The sequence below is a fragment of the Ostrea edulis genome, chromosome 6, assembly GCF_947568905.1.
Source record: "Ostrea edulis chromosome 6, xbOstEdul1.1, whole genome shotgun sequence".
NCBI classification, from domain to species: Eukaryota; Metazoa; Mollusca; class Bivalvia; order Ostreida; family Ostreidae; genus Ostrea; species Ostrea edulis.
This window is the reverse complement of record NC_079169.1, coordinates 84116786-84134323: the sequence shown is the minus strand read 5'-3', so window position 1 is coordinate 84134323 and position 17538 is coordinate 84116786. Positions and strand designations below refer to the sequence as shown.

Here is a 17538-nt window from a genome sequence, read left to right as displayed (position 1 = left end):
TATAGTATGTATACATGTATATTAGAAAAATAAATATTTCAGACAGGTCTACAATCAAGGTCTAAAACTAGATGATCCACATGCGGTGCATATGACTTGACGTGTTCGATATGTAAACTATTTGTTTTCCACTGCTGTGATGTATGGATACGTTCTAAGATAAGTCTGATGTTAGTGGACACTTCCGCGGACCATTCCCTCCATCTTTTCTTTGTAGCAGCCCTTTCCGACTCCCGGGAATATTCCTCGTCACGTGCACCGTTACGTGAACATGGATGTCTTCCGTCATCACAAGGCTTTTCACCTCTTTGTTTTGATGAATCACAGTCGTTTAGATTTCTGCATTCTGAACACGCTTCATCGTAATTTTCATTATATTCAACTTTTATCTCTTTGCTTTCCACGTTGCTGTGGATGTGAAGAATTCCACCCGAACACTTCTTCAAAGCTGCGCAGGCCATCTCCCATCCCGGCTCTGAGGATGGAATGAGTCCAAGATTAACTCGATCTGCAATGTCTTTTGGGCAATGCTGTAAAGACAGAGACTGTATCTAGAGACAATCATACATACTCTATTTAATTCAGTACACTAAGTTTTCAGTCTAAAACAAAACTCGTAGAATTGCAAAAGACAAAAAATATTTTCAATACATGTATTTACTTACAGGTATTTTAAACAACTTTTAGTACAGTTGAGTTTAACAAATGTTTGAAGGTAAATTTTAATACCAAAGTAATTGGAAAATATTTTAGTATTCTTTAATGTGAAAGTTTGAGACAGCGATGCATGAATTCAGCGATGTTGTACATGTAAGACCTGAATCCTGCGCAGAAAACGTTGCGCTGTAAATGAAAGGTTTTTATAGGGGGTGGATCTGTAGCTACCTGGCATATCCCAATTCCCCCCTACAATTCTACAGCCACTAACAGGGGTGGATCCAAGAATTGTATTTACGGGGGGCGCCACTTTACGAGGCAGGGGGTGAAGCCCCCGGAAGCTCCTGGATTTTATAGATTTTATGTGGCTTGAAAAATTTCTCCTATTAAGTCATATGTACTATTTTCTATCATTTTAATAAGGTGAAATTAATAATATGATCCAAATTTTAAGGGGTTTTTGGAAAAAATTAAGTTCTCCCAATAAATAATTAAAAAAATCAAAGGATTTTGTCATTTATTTCTCCTCGAGTGGAAGAAATTATTGCTTCTTTTATGTTTAGTACATTTTCCGAAACAAGATACAGCGATTTACCTTAAATTTGAAAATTTTAGGGGGGCCCCTCTAAATCCGCCACTGACTAAAGGCGTTATTACAAATTATCGCTAAATGTTGCATGGTAGTTCTAAACGTTTTGATATTTAAATTTCGGTGTTAATGAATTAGCGTACATTGTACATACGACAAAGCCAGATCCGTTAAAATATAAATACCACTAAAGTTAGTACATATGCAGTAACTCGCTTCGAATGTCTACATATGCTCCGTTTTTCCCTTAACATTCTTACTAACTGAAAATTGAATTTTAGAATCTCTCATAAGCTTTCAATGTTTGAAATCCAGGCTAAATGAACTAAGTTTGTGAGATTATACTTAGATGAAATTACATAAAGAAATTTCGTATTTGTATTAAAATCACAATTTAATCTGACAACATCGAATATAAAAGACATAGCAAAAGAGGAAAAGTTCTTGTGTAAAATGTGGCCCAGACTGAGAAGGGAGCATTATTTTTCACTATTTCTTATATATCTTCCCAAGGAAGGGAGACGACCAAACCGGAATCCCCTTTATCTAAGAATACTTTGTAGCTAACTGGGTTGAAATTGGCAAAGCGGTTCTAGAGAAGAAGTCGGAAATGTGAAAAGTTTACAACGATGACGACGGATGGGCGGATAAGTTTTCATAAGAAAAGCTCACCTGAGCATTCAGCTAGCTTGTTTGTTTTATGGGGATATATAAACATTGCATAAAAGAATTATACAAATTACCCCATAATACAAACAGCCTGAAAATGTATTCCTTAAATATAAATCTTAACAAGAAAGTTGATCACAGTACTTTTATCATCAAGAGGAATGTTGTTATCAGAAATATACACACCTCTCTATTGTCTCCGAAGTGAATCATGCATCTCTCTTCCACTTTATTCAGAGAGAGATTTCTCCTTAACGCCGCCGCAGCATCCGGGTTCCATTCACAGGCGTGGACGAAGCGTGCTCTACTGTGGACTAGATAGGGCAAGGTGAAATACCCGATACCTGTCCCGTACAAACAGTGCAAGTCAGAAATTTTTTTTATATAAAGAAATGCAATCTCACGTATAAAGACGCTGTGAACGATGACAATGTCTTGGATAGTTAATCATAACCGTGTGTCCATAAAAAGGGCACTACCCCCACACACTATATGTAAAGCTAACAGACACAGTGGCGGATCTAGAGGACGTTATGTGTAAAGCTAACACACACAGTGGCGGATCTAGAGGACGTTATGTGTAAAGCTAACACACACAGTGGCGGATCTAGAGAGGGTTATATGTAAAGCTAACATACACAGTGGCGGATCTAGAGGACGTTATGTGTAAAGCTAACACACACAGTGGCGGATCTAGAGGACGTTATGTGTAAAACTAACACACACAGTGGCGGATCTAGAGAGGGTTATATGTAAAGCTAACACACACAGTGGCGGATCTAGAGAGGGTTATATGTAAAGCTAACACACACAGTGGCGGATCTAGAGGACGTTATCTGTAAAGCTAACACACACAGTGGCGGATCTAGAGAGGGTTATGTGTAAAGCTAACACACATAGTGGCGGATCTAGAGAGGGTTATGTATAAAGCTAAAACACAGTGGCGAATCTAGAGAGGGTTATGTATAAAGCTAACACACACAGTGGTGGATCTAGAGAGGGTTATGTGTAAAGCTAACACACAGTGGCGGATCTAGAGAGGGTTGTGTGTAAAGGTAACACACACAGTGGCGGATCTAGAGAGGGTTATGTGTAAAGCTAACACACACAGTGGCGGATCTAGAGAGGTTTATGTGTAAAGCTAAAACACAGTGGCGAATCTAGAGAGAGTTATGTATAAAGCTAAAACACAGTGGTGAATCTAGAAAGGGTCATGTGTAAAGCTAACACACACAGTGGCGGATCTAGAGAGGGTTATGTGTAAAGCTAACACACAGTGGCGGATCTAGAGAGGGTTGTGTGTAAAGCTAACACACACAGTGGCGGATCTAGAGAGGGTTATGTGTAAAGCTAACACACACAGTGGCGGATCTAGAGAGGGTTATGTGTAAAGCTAAAACACAGTGGCGAATCTAGAAAGGGCTATGTGTAAAGCTAACACACACAGTGGCGGATCTAGAGAGGGTTATGTGTAAAGCTAACACACACAGTGGCGGATCTAGAGAGGGTTATGTGTAAAGCTAACACACACAGTGGCGGATCTAGAGAGGGTTATGTGTAAAGGTAACACATAGAGTGGCGGATCTCATCTAGAGGACGTTATGTGTAAGCTAAAATACAGTGGCGGATCTAGAGAGGGTTATGTGTAAAGCTAACACACAGAGTGGCGGATCTCATCTAGAGGACGTTATCTGTAAAGCTAACACACACAGTGGCGGATCTAGAGAGGGTTATGTGTAAAGCTAACACACACAGTGGCAGATCTAGAGGAAGTTATGTGTAAAGCTAACACACACAGTGGCGGATCTAGAGAGGGTTATGTGTAAAGCTAACACACACAGTGGCGGATCTAGAGGACGTTATGTGTAAAGCTAACACACACAGTGGCGGATCTAGAGAGGGTTATGTGTAAAGCTAACACACAGTGGCAGATCTAGAGAGGGTTATGTGTAAAGCTAACACACACAGTCAGTGGCGGATCTAGAGAGGGTTGTGTGTAAAGGTAACACACACAGTGGCGGATCTAGAGGGGGTTACGGGATTGAAAATTGCCTTTGGTTGAACATTTTTAACAAAAAGGGTGATTTTTGCCACTTTCGGTTCTTCAACCCCCTCTCCCTTATAGACAGAAAAGATACAAACTTGGGTACCCCGTTTTTTGGATCCGTCCCGTCTAACCTCCCTGGCGAGATATCTTAATTTTAAATACATAGTGTTTTCAATTTTCAAAATTACAGTCTTCGAAAATATACATTTGTGATCGATAATACGATGAACAAAACATTCTTAAAAATATACATATCTATACTAAAATACTACACTCGATTGTTTGGCCAGTAAAGTATTTATACCTCTCTTATGGTTGGAAAATGCAAATTAGGACCGATCCTTCATTTGGAATGCAACAGCCAAGTAAAAGTGACTTTTTTGGACGCTGCCTTTAAAAACAGGTTAATAATTCGAGAAATGTCAATTTGTTATGCTCACTACCCCCCAGGTAATTGAAAGAGAAAATATAATAGACAGAGAGCCGGAAATAATAATGGAACCATGCACAGAATAGCGGTAGTGCATTAGGACTAGAATCGGGCGGAGAAATCTCTCTAATTAGGCTGGAATTAGTTGATACTTAAATGACGTTGCTTGGAGGAGTTATAAAATTCAAGAGGACAAAACTGCTAGACTGAAAGCTTTTTCATAATTCAGTTTCTAATCGAAGCTTCCAAATTTGTAAGGATATTTTTGAAGGACCGTAGCTAGCCGAGCGGGAAATGAAACAGTTATGAGTAAGGAAATAATTCTAAAGTACATTATTATAGCAAGGAAATAAGCTTAGAGTACACTCTTGCACCGATAAACCGTGTTGACGTGTTTACATTTCCAATGTTTTTGCCTTTGTAATGATAACCATTTCCTCCTTTTATTTCATTTTTGAAAATGCATGAGGGAATGAACAGTACTGACGCCTCTCGCCGGCATACTAACGCGCTTCACGACACTTCTCGCCGACTAACGCGCTTCACGACAATTCTCGCCGACTAACGCGCTTTACGACACTTCTCGCCGACTAACGCGCTTCACGATTCTCGCCAGCATACTAACGCGCTTCACGACACTTCTCGCCGACTAACGCGCTTCACGATTCTCGCCGGCATACTAACGCGCTTCACGATTCTCGCCGGCATACTAACGCGCTTCACGATTCTCGCCGGCATACTAACGCGCTTCACGAAGAATGCTGACGTAAAACGTCACAGTTCATGTCGTCATGTATTATTTCTTAAATAACTGCACACGCGGCTTCATTTCATGATTACGAAATCTAAGGTGGAATTGATATTTCAGTCGTGCATATAGGTGTAGACGCAGACATAAAAACACGGAATCATTGATGAAATTAATGCACCGTATATATTCAGACATCTGGACATTTTATAGACGGCAACTGCCGTACCGGAGCTAGACATTAAAATACTCATTTGCTGTGGTTATTTTGTCACTAACCTGCATAAAGGTCAACTACTGTTTCATTTTCACAGCAGAAACTGGCGACTCGGAGTTTTTCGGTCACATTCCCAGATGAGAACATACATTTCGTGACGTCATACGTGTACCTGATAAAAAAAAAGTCAAAATTTTCAGAGAGAGAGAGAGGGGGGGGGGGGCACTGAGACACAGAAACACTTTAACATTGTATTAGGATATCGGAAGATTTGCAACATGCCTAGAAATTGCACCGACCTGATGCCATTGTCAACATGCTCCACCCAGCCGTCCTGTCCCAGCAGCATGGAGACACGTGGGGTTCGGTATTCGTTGGAAATTACATTTCCTTTCAGTGCCAATTTCTTACAGGACAGAATCTTTGAGATTAAGAACCAGATTTCGTCACCTGTAACAGACAATTATTTCCTTATCATCTGACGTTACTGTGACGTAGCTGCCGATCGGTAGCTCTCTGGGTTATTGGGACAGATGGTATGTTCCAATATTTTACCAGAGAGCTACATATCTGCAGCTACAATATGTACGTCTGACTCCGATTCTCACTTGGAAAAACCCACTACAATGATGTTTAATTCTGAAAATCCGGATTCGCTATAATTACACACCTAAAACCTTGATCTTACTTTAATGACAGAGCAATGCACAGCGATCAGTTCGGATATGCACGTAATATTATACATTGTTCTGTAAACGTAACCGACCAAATTAGCTGTTGGGATACCAAAGACGATATACCCCAATTCGGACCAGGCAAGTCGCTCAGGTGAAAACAAAGAAGAATCTATCAGTAGGTTAGAACAGAGGGCTGCCTCATTACTTCTGCGATAACAAATCCGCTGCATCATTAGCCAGGGCTAGTGGTGAAATACGAGCTTGCGTCCCGATCGAAATTACTCAAATCGTCAATCTTCGATTGAACCTTGAATTCCTCCTTTTTCTTTGTCCTAACAGACTAGTTTGAATTTACGTCCAGTTAAAAATGCGTTAATTTGGGATGACTATTTAGTATGATCATTTTATGTCACTGGGCTACGACGTAGTGCGGTATGTAATCAAATATACCGAGAAGTCCCTCTGTAATCAAATATAATGAGAAGTCCCTCTTTAATCAAATATCCCGAGAAGTCCCTCTGTAATCAAATATACCGAGAAGTCCCTCTGTAATCAAATATACCAAGAAGTCCCCCTGTCCTCACCAGATTTGATCACGTGACAGTCCCACTTCATAAAGGTGGCAGGGGACAGGTTTTTTTTTTTTTTTTTGGTTCTGAAACACGTGGGTAGGGGGTATATATCAAAGTCAGATTATGACAGACTAATCAAAAATCATATTTCCCTTTTACGTTAATACTTGTATTTCATATTGGTGTAGTTGATAAATTATGACCCTAAATTACATGTAATCTATACATACTGGTGCTAGTGCACAAGACATGCTCTGAGCAGGTGCCCCTTTCTTGCTTTGATTTTCTCTCATTTGGGCTAATCCGCATCAACCCCACACCATCACAGTACCGAGCGAGGGGATTTAGACACGTGCACAATCAAGAACCCTATTTACCCTTCTTATAAATCTACCTTTCATTTGGGGTCATCTACCTTCCCTCTCAGCTACAGACCTTTCGCTGGACCATGCATAATTTCACCGGAATTTCTTAAGCAACTGTCCACGTGTCTTGGGTTTGTATTTGCACCAATCTATGTGCTAGGAATCGTGGTGACACCTACATGTTACATATCAACTTTTTCATTAAGAACTCGGTTACACTTGATGTATCCTAAAATTATTGTATACATTTTTACACATGTAATATCAATTCAAAATATGGGGTAGTTCCATTTTAAAAGAAAAGTTGACGGGTCTATAGTGCGAAACTGTCCCTATGCGAAGCGTTTTTAAAATACTTTTAATATCTCTTTGAAATTGTTTGCTATCCCGTTAAAAATGTTACTCGTTTGATGAGAATCTTCTTATCCACAACAACAATACATTAAGCCATCTTAGATCGATGCGAAATTGATCTGGGCCGGGGGTAGATTCACGGATCCGGACTCGGTTTCAAAACAAAGTATAATCAAATCAATCCGGATTTTGTATCCATTGTAATCAAACATGACTTTAGTTCGACCTATTTCCTCCAGTAATTACACGTGTCATCTCACAGAAATATACAAACCTAAGATGAATGATCAGATGATCCAGAACCCTGAGCGGAAGAACCACGGTCCAGATAAAGACTGGTTGTAACTAATAGTTTCCGTGTGGAAATTTGTAAGGCATTGAAGGGTCACTAAAACCTTCAAAGATACGTCAGACATACTAAATCTGGTACCCAACAACAACGAAAGTGAAGCAACGGAAGTGAAAATCAGCTTGACGATTATCTAGTAAAAGGTTCCTGAGTTATAGGTCGGAGCACACGCAAGAAAACACAGTGACCAGTGACTTTTTGACCATTGACATTTTGGCCTGAAAATCAATAGAGGTTGCCTATGCAGTTTGTGGACTTTCAGGTTAAGCGTTCTGTAATTATCACTCGGACAAAATTTGCTGTATACTAAAAATTATCTCTGACCTTTGACCTTTTGATCTAAAAAATCAATATGGGTCATTCATTAGTCATGACAAACTTACCTATGAAGTTTGATTAGTATCATCAGTTATCGGATATACAACAATCGACCCCCTACTGTCAAACTGAAACTCGAAATTAAAAAGGGCCCAAAATATTCGTATGATTTGCAGGTCCGTAGAAAGCAGGGGCAAAAGGGGGGGGGGGATTTCAAATTTCGTAACCCCTATCTTTTTTTTTTTTTTAAAGGGTCTATTTTTCTTTTATCACAGTACGCTCAGACCTGGTGATGCTACATTCTAGAGCACAACGTGCGATTTCTTTATTTTTTCTTTCTCTTTCATTTTGCCCCCCCCCCCCCCCATTTTACATCTTATATTTATTTGCCTTCATTTTCAACTATAACCAATCTATAAATAAAAGTATTTCTAGCGTTAACTTTTTAATACTCTCATAGAGAGATTATAAAGAAGCTGGAAATTAATGCAATGAAAGGAGAAAAAGGAGATGGCACCTTAATTACAAGCCGGAGAACGCAATCGGTCATGAGCGATTCTGGGCTAAGAGCTGCTGGACGATGAAATCAGCGGTAATGTACCTTGCATTACGGCAAAGCAGCGCCCCAAAGGACGGTTATTAGGATATGAAAAAGAAACAATGCAAAAACCATTACCTCCGTGATGAAGGGTCATCAGCCTCGGTTTCAGAGCAGAGGGTTTCGAGATTTTATATCTTCTTACATGTAAGCCAATTTAGATTCGCGAAATTTAATAACGAATGCATTTTTTTTCTTCCTACAAGTATCATCGCTCAGTTTGCTCTTATATGCACACTACACGAAGCAAAAAAAAAAAAATACATGTACCTATACCCGACCTGTACCCTTGCTGCCGTTACCCGTCTTCGAATTTCTCCCGTTTCTATAACTTCGTATACTGAGCAGAATGTAGCATTGTAAAGAGATTTTCAAGAGCTATGCATTGCATTAACAGAATGTGTAATATCTTTGATACGTTTTTTTTTCACTTTCTATTTGTCCTGCAATGGACAATTTTCTCGACTTTCTATTTTCTTTACAAATCAGGAGCTTTTCAGTCATATTTACGCACAAAATTAATAATAATAATTTTTTTTAAAAAGAAAAGAAAAACAACATATCTTGACGAAGACGTGAAAATCCCAGGCATGGACAACTTTTGATCGTTTACATGTGAATTCGCACGTACTCTAAACCAAGCAGTGCATCTGGACGTAGATTTCTTACATGTTTCCTCATATCGTGTTAGTGTACATATCATATACACATACATAATAATTTATCTCAAAACTGCACAGAAACAGGACATTATGGGGCAACGTTTTATGTCAAATAAATCTTAGGGCCTCTTTGGAGCAAAGTCACTTCGACACGCGAAACGCTTGCATCGCATGTACTATACCTTTAACAAGATCGGGATTCTTCCCATTCCGCCCATGTAACTTTGCAACGGAATTGAATATTGGAAAACAGCTTCCATGTGTACAAAGCAGAACATAAATTCCTAAACAATGATATAAAGTTCGATTTTATATAGCTTCTGATTTATTGTGAGGTGAACGCCGGAAATCACTTAGTCTGGGCAAAGCTTTTGCGAGCATGAAATCTCAAATTTCGAAATAACAAGTTTAATATACATGTATTTGAAGAAGTTCGTTTGATATCATATTTGGCCCCCTGAATTATTAAAAAAAAAATGAAGTAAATGCTGAATGATTCAGCATTTACTTCATTTTTTACAATGCAATTAAAAATTGAACATGTTGTACATACATGTATACATATAAGTATAGTTTCATTTCTCCATACGTCATGTACATAATTAATATTCATCTAATTCATATAAAGCAATGCAATTTAATCCAAATGTAAAGACACAAACCAAATGCTGAATGGTAAAATTAATTGATTACGGGTTGCTCTACAATTACTAAACACAATTATACACAAATCCTCGTTCAAATCGTAGCATTCGCTGCAATGAATCATTTACAGTTCCTAAAAACTTTCGGAGAGAGTCACTTAAACTTTTCAAATAAAAATCAATGTGCACTGATACGGCACGGTATGTGACAACGAGACGGTCCCGGAATCACCACAAAAAAGTACAGTCCCTGCACGGTATGTAACATACCGTTGCCATCTGCAGCACGGTATATAACAATTTGTTGCAAACTTAGCATGAATGGCGACGCCATGTATCAAAAATATTTGTTACACGGTACATAGCGTCGCCATCTTTGCCACTGTGTGTAACAAATTGTTACTGTCACGCTGTATCAGTACACATAGACTGAGAGGTCAATGGTATATACATGTACTTGCACTTTGTATAGATAGGTAGTTCTTTTTGGAAAGCGGGGTTACAAAAAACAAACCTTTGTATATGTACAAGCAAAAAGCTGTCAATGAAATAGGTCCAAAATCTCTAGCTTCTGGAGAAAATGGAGAAACCTGATTGGAGGACCGAAATCTCAAGTTGCGACTTGATTGTTTTCATTGGTTTGTACATGTATCGACATACTATAAAGAGCTTTAAAGTTAAGGAGGTAAAATTCACATTTATGAAATTTGTCATTTTGTAGAATGTGGAATTTTCGCGCTAGCAAAAATGTGATCAGAGATAAAATCAAGTCCATACGTGTCACTCTGAATTGATGTTAAAACTCATTTTCAGCTTTCATCTCACCATAATTCTCAAACTATATAAGATATACAATCAAACCTGTATTATTGTTTAGGAAATTCAGTTACAAGGTTACATAAGCAAAATTGGAAGAATTCCCGAATTCTCCTTCATTGAAGTTAACAACCTTATGAAAAGGATACTAAGTGTCTCATTGCAATGTACCATGAAATTTTCTGACGTACATGTATTACTTATATGTATATATGTCTTTCATTTTAGCCATCATTTCTACCAAACTGACATGCTTACCCCATTGTTTCCAGAAAGGACCTTGAAAGCAGGTGGCAAACATAATCAGGTCGCCATGACGTTCCCAGTTTTTCGGAATATCAGACCTTAGTTCCTCCGTCAGCAGCATACCGCTTTGACGTAAGAACTTCTCTATGCCAGAAACCATCTGTTGGTAAGGAGTGACCACGTGGTTTTTCTTGGAGATAGGTAATTTTTCGTGGACAATTTCCCATTCTGATGGGATCTCCAATGCCAGTGAATCTCTGACCATTCGTTCTAAATCTAGCCCTCGGTCCACCAGAGGAAGCACAACCCTGTCGTCTGCTGCACTCTTTGATCTTCTGCCCGAGTCGTACAGATCACATCGCTGCAAACATTTCCTGAAATTATTTCAATTAAAGACTATAATATTGTATATCATGATGTTACAAATTTGCAAAACAACAGTCTAAGTTTGTTTTTGTTTTTTAAGGAGGTATGCTACACCAGAGAAATTTGATATGGATGAAAAGTGAAAGATATGTACATTGAGGATATGAAATCGAAAACTTTCAAATTTAATTCATTTAGTAAAAAAAATGCAGTTTTAAAAGAAAGCAATCTGGAAAAAAATTTAAAACCTTTGCTGTACTCGAACCCGCGACCTACAATTCAGCAGTCAACGTGCGAACTTACTGAGCTACTCAGCTTGGCGATGATTTTTGAAATGAATAGACCAATATTGCTGATATCTATATTTTCCTCCATGTTTTAAAAGGAAGTCAGCCATTATGACGATGTAGAATACCTTCTTAATAAGAGTCACACGAGTCTAAATCTAAGAATTTCTTGAATTCATTTAAAATCAAAACATGATAATTGCCATATACATTTGTATATGTCACACAACAATTACTAATTAATACATGTGTTGCAATGACCCAGCATTGCAACCTCTGTACGTGTCTTTGGTGTGAGAAAGCAACGTGTTGAGATAATGAGAAAAACCGGCACTGTTTGAATTTTTTAATTCAAGGGACATAACTCTGCCATTGACCTGAACCAAATAACAGCTTGACCTATGTAGTACCGTGACGTATATCTCTATCCAGAAAATCATTTCAAAATAACCATCCGTGACTGAGATAATGAGAGGAAACTATGAATTGGTTGATTTTTTTTAAGTCCAGGGGGCACATTTATGTGATTATGTCAAAAATCATTCAAACATGAACCAATTAAAAATTCTCATAAAGTATCTATACACCAAATCTCACTTGAATATGCGCATTTTATGGAGAGAAGATGAACGAAAACTGAATTATTACGAAAGAACAGAAAAGGACAACACTATATGCCTCGGTCATTTTAGAGCGGGGACATAAAAATGAACGCATTCCTATGGTATTTGTCAAATAGCAGTGATGTAATGCTAAACAATAATATTCAAATGATAATACATGTTACAATTAACTACGAAAGAACTTTATAAATAGAAAAAAAATGAAATTAAGTAATCGACAAATTCCTCACGTCAAAACCGTCACTACATGTATATCTGGTCCGTAACAAATTTTCATAAAGCCCGCATTGTATGTAATTAACCTCCAAGCACCCCGGTAGAACTGATCGATTAACACCTAATTCCATGAAGTTCGACCTCAGTTTATTGCATAGGGAACAATAGATGTTTCTAAGATCAACAGTTTGAAACACTAAAGCAATTAGCAGCGTGCCTAGAAAAAGGTCAAAGACCGTAAACCTCAGATGGATCGTGCGCATGTACGGTTATTTACCGTCAAATTGGTCTGGGTGATGCGTTGTCTTCACATATGAAATATTTGTATAATGCATATTACATGTTCGCTGGTTTTATTTTTCATCAGATTCACACATTACAAATGGAGCATTATTAGATGAGAAGTCATGGTCAGTTTTCAAAGTAAACACTCTTTGCTAATGTCAAATTGCTCGATACATGTATATAGATTTTCACAAATCATTTTCTCATGCATCTGTTGTGCTGTAACACGGAAAAGTTGTGTTAAAATGTGATATGAAAATCGCATACCCGATCCCTGCTACAGCACAACATATGTTGAAAATTCATTTCATGCTTATATTTACATTCTATAATTGTGTTCATATGCGGTGTTTTGTACACTTAGATTCCCTAAAACTGTCCATCCTTGCGAGTCACCAAGATTCAAGGGACACGGAATATTGTAGTTAGTGGAGACTGGTTCCTTGAACGTGCATCGTAATGTTTACGTCGTGGCAAGGTCACGCCGATGTTACTTATAATAAACTTCATTTTTGAAAAATACATGAGGGCATGAAATGCGACGCTTTACGACACATTAGCGCGTCATGAAAAGTGCTGTCCTGAAGCGTTGCTGTTCATACCCTCATGAAGTTTCAAAATTGATTTTTTTTTAATATTTACATTTTACTATTATTTCTGTTGAAATATTCCCAACCGTTGAAACAATTGTACTGTGTTATACGCACATCGTTCACATTGATGCTGACATGGATATCATTTCAATGGTAGAAATAACGAAGGTAAACACATTGGAAAAGTAAGTATTTGTCCTATGACATCGATATTTTGAAAATGTTCTGAAAGAAAAATCAAATACAGTTGAACTTCGGTATCTTGAACACCGATATCTTGAATACCATGGATATGTCGAAGTGATTCGGAAGTCCCAACCACTTATTTGTTAAATATTTTACCCTCGATATCACGAATCCTCGGATATTTTGGAAGTTTTTTCTCGGTCCCATCGAGTTTGAAATAACGTGGTTTGACTGTATGTGTATTTGTTGTGACTTCGGAACATTGTATCAAATACAATGTTCCTGACTGAAATAAAAATATCACTCACAGTGAAAATATCACTTGAGAAAAGGGCGGATGATAATAAATGTTCCGAAAAATCTTGATCTCGCATTTACAGTGTTATTAAAAGTATTAGAAGGAAACAAAGACCAGGCAGTGTGGTGTCTGTGTATATAAATAACATCGAAAAATCGTCAAAACAAGGAACGAAACCATACAACAGGAAAGCCTTGCAAAAACTGCTCACATAATCATCGTAGCATTTCTTTATCACATAACCCAAACTATATCCTAATGGTACATTAAACACAGGACAATGTCCATCCAGGATTGAAATCAGTTTACAAGTACGCTTCTATCCTTTCCAACCATGCTATGTGATTCACTTCCGCTGAGCTTGGCGGAAATTACACGGCACTAAATATTGAGTTCACATTTTACCAGCGCTGGTATATAGTGCAGCATCACTCAACAGGTATGTATGGATTTTTTGTTTGTTTTATTTCCGAAGATGTTTATGTGTATATGTGAAATAGTTTATATAAAAAAATCATTTGCACGTTTTGCTTATTAAAAGCTAGTCTGGTGTCGCCGGTCTTTGTCTCCAATAGAATTTTGGCAAGTTGTTAACCTTTGAAGTCGAATTAAAAACACGAAAAAATATAATATAGGCGATATAGTGCTCATGCTAAACAGCTTGCTTCTAATTTTATCTGGCAGACATTTTGTTTTACGAGCCAGTTAATTTCAAAATTGTGAGCGGTGCATGTATATTTATAATACTTCATAATAAAAAAAACCTTATATATGTACTGCTCTAAATAGCAGACACTTCGACAACAAAGCAGTTTTTACTAAAAATAAAAAGGAGGGCGAAAGAAAATGTACTTGGTTTCAGACATGGATGACAAATCGGTAGGCTGTATTTTTCACACGAGTCAATACAGTGGGTATTAAATGACTTTAACCACTTTAAGATAAGTGTCTATACAATTGTACTTACAGTAACGGTACCATCAAAGGTTTGAGCAATCAGAGTATGGTCGTAAAGTCAACACAATAGAGCATTTTACGTCCCTACTTTCCATAACTTCGACAAAAATGAAAATTTTGCCGTGTTGGTTGTATACATTGTTTAACGTCCCTCTCGAGAATTTTTCACTCATATGGAGATGTCACCATTGTCGATGAAGAAATGCAAAATTTAGGCTTTTGCTTGGCGCTTACGGCCTTTGAGCAGGGAGGCATATTTGTCTTTGGTTAAAATTGATTTTATTCATAATTTTGGCCCCACATAAATGGGTGTGGACCTCTTCATAAATTCAGAAAAAAAACCCAGAGAGCATTGGTATTGTATTCTAGACTGTTTTATCCCTCTTTTTTTTAATTGCATAAGAATTAGCTGTGTTTAAATGCTTTATACATCATGTATTGCATTTTATTCTTCATTTGAATAATATGTGGGGATAAACAGCCCTTATACACAGATTAGACATACAATGAACACATAAATCACACGGAAATTCTGTGCCTATTCTTATGACGTAATCAATTCCCTCTCTCGACTATCGCATCCTTTATGAATGAGTAGCTAATCTTGAACGTCCTATGACAGCGTCTAAAGTGCAGACAACGCCCACCTCAGCAAAGACCGGTCTCGGTAGCTGTGTGGTTAGGGTGATCGCGTCACACCCGGGAGGGCCCGGGTTCAATCCTCTATCTTGACACTGCGTCACTTCAGACGTTTAGTCTCTATTCCTTTGCTAAACGCCTGGTAGTAAAAGTTGATGATCTTTTGGATACGACCTTAAAACGGAGGCCCCTTGTCACGTTAGGCGTCGGGACGATGAAGAACCCTCGCTGTTGCGGTCCTGAGCGCTAAGTAGAGGTCTAAATTTGTGACATTTCACCTAGAAGCTGGTGACGTATCTGTACGAGTGAAAAATTCTCAAATGGGAGGTAAAACAACTTACAAGACAAGCTTATCATGAGATCATCCATACATGTTGCCTTAGTTAAACGAAAAATTCATAAAAATCATTTATGCTCTAAAGTGTTATCTGCCTCTTGAAATAAAATATGTGTGGCTGGAACGTTTAACACATGGAACATAGATAATGTACATTCTTCCCCATAATTCGTATACATCTACAAAACGCCACAGAATCAAAGGATCCGCGAAATTATTTTCACATTTGAAGAGATGAAGCCATTTATATTTCTTTCATGTTTGAAACAGTACATTTCTGTGTATTTCACGTGATATACATGTTACATAATCTGATGTAGACCCTATCCGTACGTTATCAAACTCATCCTATGCATAGACTGAAACTATATATAAATCAGTCCTTGGAAAATCATAAAAATGTCTCGTTTCCCGGAAAACGTTTGAAACCATTAGACTGCAGTGTGCACTTCTGGGAAGATCAGAAATAGATTAAAATCATAAAAAAGAATATCTGTTTCACAAGAACACCCGTTTTGAACAAACTTGCATGCATTTGTAATAAGAATGGAGTTTTCTGATACTGATTCCATAAACCTCCCTGTGAGAATACTGGCCAGGTTTTCTATTTGAAAATATAAACTGACCAAATGAATTAACACCAGGGAAAGCGATCACTGCTAATGATGTTTCACAACTTTCAATGCAAGGCTTAATGGAGCAGGGGGAGAGACAAGTCTGAATGTTCCCTGATAAAATGGAAGAGACTGAATGATTAATCAAGTTTTTGATCTCATGTGTGTTGAAGTCTTAGTCTTCAATATTGTGCTCTCATCAAATTGGCGATGTCTCTTAATATATCTTCATGATCGATTTTCTTTAATTTGTGTGTCTGCAACATTGAGAATTTCACAGATTTGTGCCTGTTGGCAAATGCAGCGTTGGAATTACAAGGCTATCTAATTTTACAATATCTGCGTTGTATGTTGTGGCTCTGGGGGGAAATCCTGTGATTATTGATGATCGAGTGAAACAGGTAACTAAAACGTCATATCCACGTTTCTTTACAGTCGCTTCTCCTCCGCTGCGGACCATATTACCACACTGCTACACATGCGCGGGATTTGACCACTAAGGACATCACGCAACAGATAGAAGCTACAGGCAAGAATCTGTGTCGTCCGAGAACTAATTAAAACGGAGGTACCGTGCCCGTTTTCTTCATTTCTCCCTGGATGTTGTTTTGATACTACACCATTCACGTCATGCCTATCAACCAAGTCCAAAACCTTCAGAAACAATTAGCCCAATTAAAGGAAGAAGCCAAAGTCAACCGAATTCCTGTGTCCGAGGCTGTCAAAGAGTAAGTATACATATAAATTCTATTATGTTTGAATTATCTTAGGATAAAATTATCTTATGATTAAATTATCTTACGTGTAAAGTATATGATGCTTAAATTATTTTACGAGTAAATTATTTGATGCTTACTTGAATTATCTTACAGTAAAATTAGCATGATTTCTTTCTGGTGTGGAATAATAACTTAAGATGTTTAGATTTATTAACAAGATGAGATAATAATAGAACAATTTACGGGATTGGAACATTTAAAAGGAAATCTTCAAATCATTCTCTCAATCTTCAATAAGTATGTTTTAAAAGCCTAACATTAGTTTAAGACGAGGTTTTCATTTTCTCTAATGAAAATTAACTTTCTCGTCGTATAGAATGGAAGAATTATCCAAGTTATTTCCAGGTTTCATCAAGCAAGCGGAAGAATTTATTTTGTGTTTCTAAGCGACGTTCTAAAC

The 17538-nt window shown here is 37.7% G+C and overlaps 1 protein-coding gene and 1 long non-coding RNA gene across 8 annotated transcripts in view; one reads left to right on the top strand and one right to left on the bottom strand.

Annotated features, from left to right (window-relative positions):
- The window catches only part of LOC125683079 (tRNA wybutosine-synthesizing protein 2 homolog), a 29817-nt gene continuing 12279 nt past the window's right edge, over window positions 1-17538 (bottom strand). For 3 of the 7 annotated variants that reach the window (XM_048923809.2, XM_048923806.2, XM_048923804.2), the window contains exons 2-6: window positions 10971-11332; window positions 5657-5807; window positions 5420-5529; window positions 2102-2259; window positions 1-530 (exon numbers count right to left, since the gene is read on the bottom strand). In XM_048923809.2, coding sequence (XP_048779766.2) covers window positions 39-530; window positions 2102-2259; window positions 5420-5529; window positions 5657-5807; window positions 10971-11332 — 1273 coding nt within the window. In that variant the 3' untranslated portion in view covers window positions 1-38. Of the gene's footprint in view, window positions 531-2101; window positions 2260-5419; window positions 5530-5656; window positions 5808-10970; window positions 11333-13377; window positions 13801-14023; window positions 14170-14779; window positions 16801-17538 lie in introns of those variants that run through there. The other 4 variants (XM_048923812.2, XM_048923811.2, XM_048923808.2 and 1 more) reach the window with 4 other exon arrangements.
- LOC130047002 (uncharacterized) lies at window positions 14096-17043 on the top strand. Its single transcript, XR_008796091.1, has 2 exons — window positions 14096-14251; window positions 16795-17043. It is a non-coding gene; the product is annotated as an uncharacterized LOC130047002 (long non-coding RNA).